General features: G+C 42.5%; 1 protein-coding gene across 1 annotated transcript; it reads left to right on the top strand.

Moving 5' to 3' along the window:
- Window positions 1-1959: 1959 nt before the first annotated feature.
- Window positions 1960-2865, top strand: LOC112906636. Its single transcript, XM_025981146.1, has one exon. The coding sequence runs from the start codon at window positions 1960-1962 to the stop codon at window positions 2863-2865; it is 906 nt and encodes a 301-aa protein (XP_025836931.1).
- Window positions 2866-3997: the final 1132 nt, after the last annotated feature.

A 3997-nucleotide genomic window follows, 5' to 3' on the forward strand; every position in this document is an offset into this window, starting at 1 on the left:
ACGTTTCTGAATTTGAACAGAAGTAACCTAAATAAAAGAATAAATTCGTCGCACTTACACAATCGATTAAAATGTAGTCGCATTAAGTTCTTTTTTCTTATAACAGGTAATTCCGCCAGTAACTTTCTTTATAACAGACTGTTTAAAATTTCCTCTCTAAACTAAATCTGATTGCCTAGAGCATTCTGAAGTCATGAAATGTATAGAATTGCAACTACTGTGTCTCAATTACCTTTTACAATTTATTATACTATGAATTAACCAATACCACAACAGACTGCCATTTTTTCATTTTACTTTAAGAGATCAGTATTCAAATTCTACTTCGAATACGATAATAACCACCCGATTATTCATACAATGTTTGCTCTGGTGAAATCGGTGGGTATTCGGTCATTTATCATTGTCCGTTGTCGATTATAAATTCGCACAGAGACAAAACATCGTACAGGAACAAAAGGTACGTGCAATATCTTGGCGTCGAAATAAAGTAACATTTGCAGAGGACAGTTGAAGATGTTCGCTGACAATCTTAATCTTGCTTGTGTCTATGTAACACCCTCTGTAAATTATAAATTGTTGTACGTGGTTATCGAAAACGCGGGTGCTATCAATATTTCGAGTCAGGTCGTGTCCAAAATGAGCATAATCCTTTTCATCCCTTTAGATGCTGTATTTCTTAAAACGCCGAGATAGGTAATTACATCATTAAGACGAAGAAGCAACCCCGTTTCACTCAGTAACGGTTGATTTTTAAAATGAAACTTCTTTATAGAGGAAGGAAATTTAGTAAAGTATAAAACAGAAAAGCGTTACGTCAGGCATCACAGCGTCATGCGCCACGTGTGACTCCTGGTGGATATGTCCGAAAGAAGTCATTTTAACAGGTTCTAGAAGCTAACCTGTTAGTAGCAACCGATAATCCGAAAATTGCCATTTAGACAAATTGTCAGCAGACTGCGCCTACCCTGTACCTACTGTATAAACTAAAGCAAAATATTCCCCATTCGTTCGCTCGAAATAAAGTTGTATTTTTCTGGTGTTCAGTAATTAGTTAATATAATAGTTTAATTAAAAAATACTATAAATGTAATATACAGTCTAAAGAAATTTCACTTCTTGCGCGTGTGTACTAATACACCTCGCCCCTTGTTTTTTAATTGTATCAATAAGCATTACAATTAAGATTCAAGTAAATCCAACCGCAGATAAAATATACAAACGTTTTAATTCACGCCATTTCACGCCTTTAGAGGTTGAATTTTTTAAGATTCTGTGGCGAAATAACTCTTTTTGTTTTTTCTGTGTGTAAATATTTTTTCTAATTTTATTTCATTTCAATTAATATTTCATTTCAAGTAATATTTCCTTTCAGTCTAAACTCTATTGTTCTTTCAATCACTTTTACCTGGAAATCCAACTTCAACCATACCTGCATGCACTCCCATACTAATATCTGGTTTTACCCTTAATTGCTTTCTCTTGAATTCTGTACTATCTAATTCTGTGTATTCCTAGAAACTAGTGTCTTCACCCTCTCTCTCACTACTTTTCCTTCTAGAACATTCTATCAAAATTACTAACAACCCTATCCTATAAATACTCGAAAATTTCTTATCTCAAGAGAGTCTCTCGTCTACCGCTATCACCACCATTCGTAAGTGCCTTTATCTACTCTGTTGTATTGTTGTTATCTTTGTTATTGTTACTATTGTTGTCTTATCTTGTTCTTTCTATTACTTTGTTCTTGTTGTATGTTTCACTTCTTGTGCCTTTTGTTACTGGTGTTTTCGTTTTGTTCTGGTTATTATAAATTGTTATTTGTTATTATTAGTGTTTTTTTGGTATTTAAATAATATCCACCAAAAGACACTAAAGTGGTGACCCCGACGTGATAAACCTTATTGTTTTTTTGTGTGTGTGTACAACCAAAAGCTTGTGTTTTTGTGATTTGTGATTATGGCACATCCTACTGCTGACGAAGCCCAAATCTTAAGTGCGTTAGAATCGGTACTTGGTCAGAGAAGTTTTAGAATGACCTTACCGCCCTTTAATTACACCGATCCAGAACTGTGGTTCTCACAAGTAGAGTTAGGTTTCGCGAGTGCCGGTATTTCATCAAACATAAAAAAGTTCGAGATAGTGGCCCAAAGCCTCGAATCGCGAGTGGCGTCAGAGGTTCGCGATTTAGTGGTAGCGGCTCCAAGCAACGACTCCTACACATCATTGAAAACGGAGTTAATTAAACGGCTTAGCGCGTCTCAGGAAGAGAAAACTCGCCGCTTCTTAGAGAACGAGGAGTTGGGTGACCGGAAACCATCTCAATTTTTGCGGCACCTAAAAAGTCTCGCGGGTTCAACAGTCCCCGACAACATCATTCGCGCCATCTGGTTCAATCGACTACCGAACAACATACAGCCTATCCTTGCAGCCCAAAACAACAGTTCCTTGGAGGACGTGGCCGACCTAGCGGATAAGGTAATGAATTTATCCGTAGGGAAGCCAACAATCGCAGCAGCAGCAACACCTTCAGCAAGTGCACCATCTTCGATAGCCGCCATGCTAGCAGAACAAATACAGCAAATGCGGATAGAAATGAGTGCTGCATTACAACAAGAAATCGCAAATTTTCGGGCCGAGATTTCGGAACTTAGAACCAACCAGCTTCAAGCAGGAAACCCTCCACGTGCGCGCGAACGATCATATTCTCGCGGACGCTCTTCTCTTCGCGGTCGCTCGAAATCTCGCGGACGATACGCCGGTGAAGGTATCTGTTGGTACCACGAACAGTACGGGGCAAGTGCAAGAAAGTGTACGCGACCGTGCAAATTCGCGGGTTCGGAAAACTACGCGGCCAGTCGTTAATGGCGGCAGACGACCCAAGGCCTACAGATTCCCGCCGCATCCTAGTTCCGGACCGCAACAGCAATACACTATTTCTGGTAGACACTGGTGCTGACTTATGCGTTTTTCCCCGGTCCTACCTCCCACAGCCACGAGAAAGGAGTACCTACCAACTTTCCGCGGCTAATGGAACCCCAATCACGACGTACGGCACGACGACTAGGACACTAAATCTGGGACTTCGGAGGGATTTCACGTGGAGATTCGTTGTCGCAGATGTCAGCAGGCCCATCCTGGGAATCGATTTTCTCGCTCACTTCGACCTGCTAGTCGACGCGAAAAATCGCAGGCTCATCGACGGTACGACGAAAATTTCAACACCAGGTCAACCAACCAATTGCGACGTACCGACCGTTAAAATCATCTGCGGATCATCGCCCTACCTGGATCTTCTCGCGAAGTTCCCGGATGTCGTACGCCCAGACGGAATCGTCAAGGTCAAACACCGCACTCAGCACCATATAAAGACGATACCAGGACCACCCGTGGCGCACAAACCCCGAAGGTTGGCCCCAGATCGCCTGAAGGTTGCGAAAAGGGAGTTCGACGCTATGCTGAAGTTGGGAACCATCCGACCATCCCAAAGCTGTTGGTCATCCCCACTCCACATGGTCCCGAAGGAAGACAACGAGTGGCGTCCATGCGGCGACTACCGAGGACTCAACGCGCGGACTGTACCTGACAGATATCCAGTCCGTCATATACATGATTTTTCGCAATCCTTGGCCGGAAAAACCATGTTTTCCACGATTGACTTGGTTAAAGCTTACCATCAGATCCCGGTAGCGCCTGAAGATATCTCCAAGACCGCCATTGCCACGCCCTTTGGACTCTTTGAATTCCCCTTTATGTCGTTCGGTTTACGAAACGCGGCGCAGACATTCCAGCGCTTCATTGACGAAGTACTGCGTGGTCTGGATTTCTGCTACGCGTATATCGACGACATATTGGTGGCATCAACTACGGCAGAGGAACATTTAGTACACCTGGAAACCTTATTTCGTCGCCTTCAGGACTATGGTGTCGTCATTAATCCGGCCAAATGCAAGTTCGGACAATCCGAGGTAAAATTCCTGGGATACCTCGTGAACAG

Source organism: Agrilus planipennis, unplaced genomic scaffold, assembly GCF_000699045.2.
Source record: "Agrilus planipennis isolate EAB-ADULT unplaced genomic scaffold, Apla_2.0 scaffold1, whole genome shotgun sequence".
NCBI lineage: Eukaryota > Metazoa > Arthropoda > Insecta > Coleoptera > Buprestidae > Agrilus > Agrilus planipennis.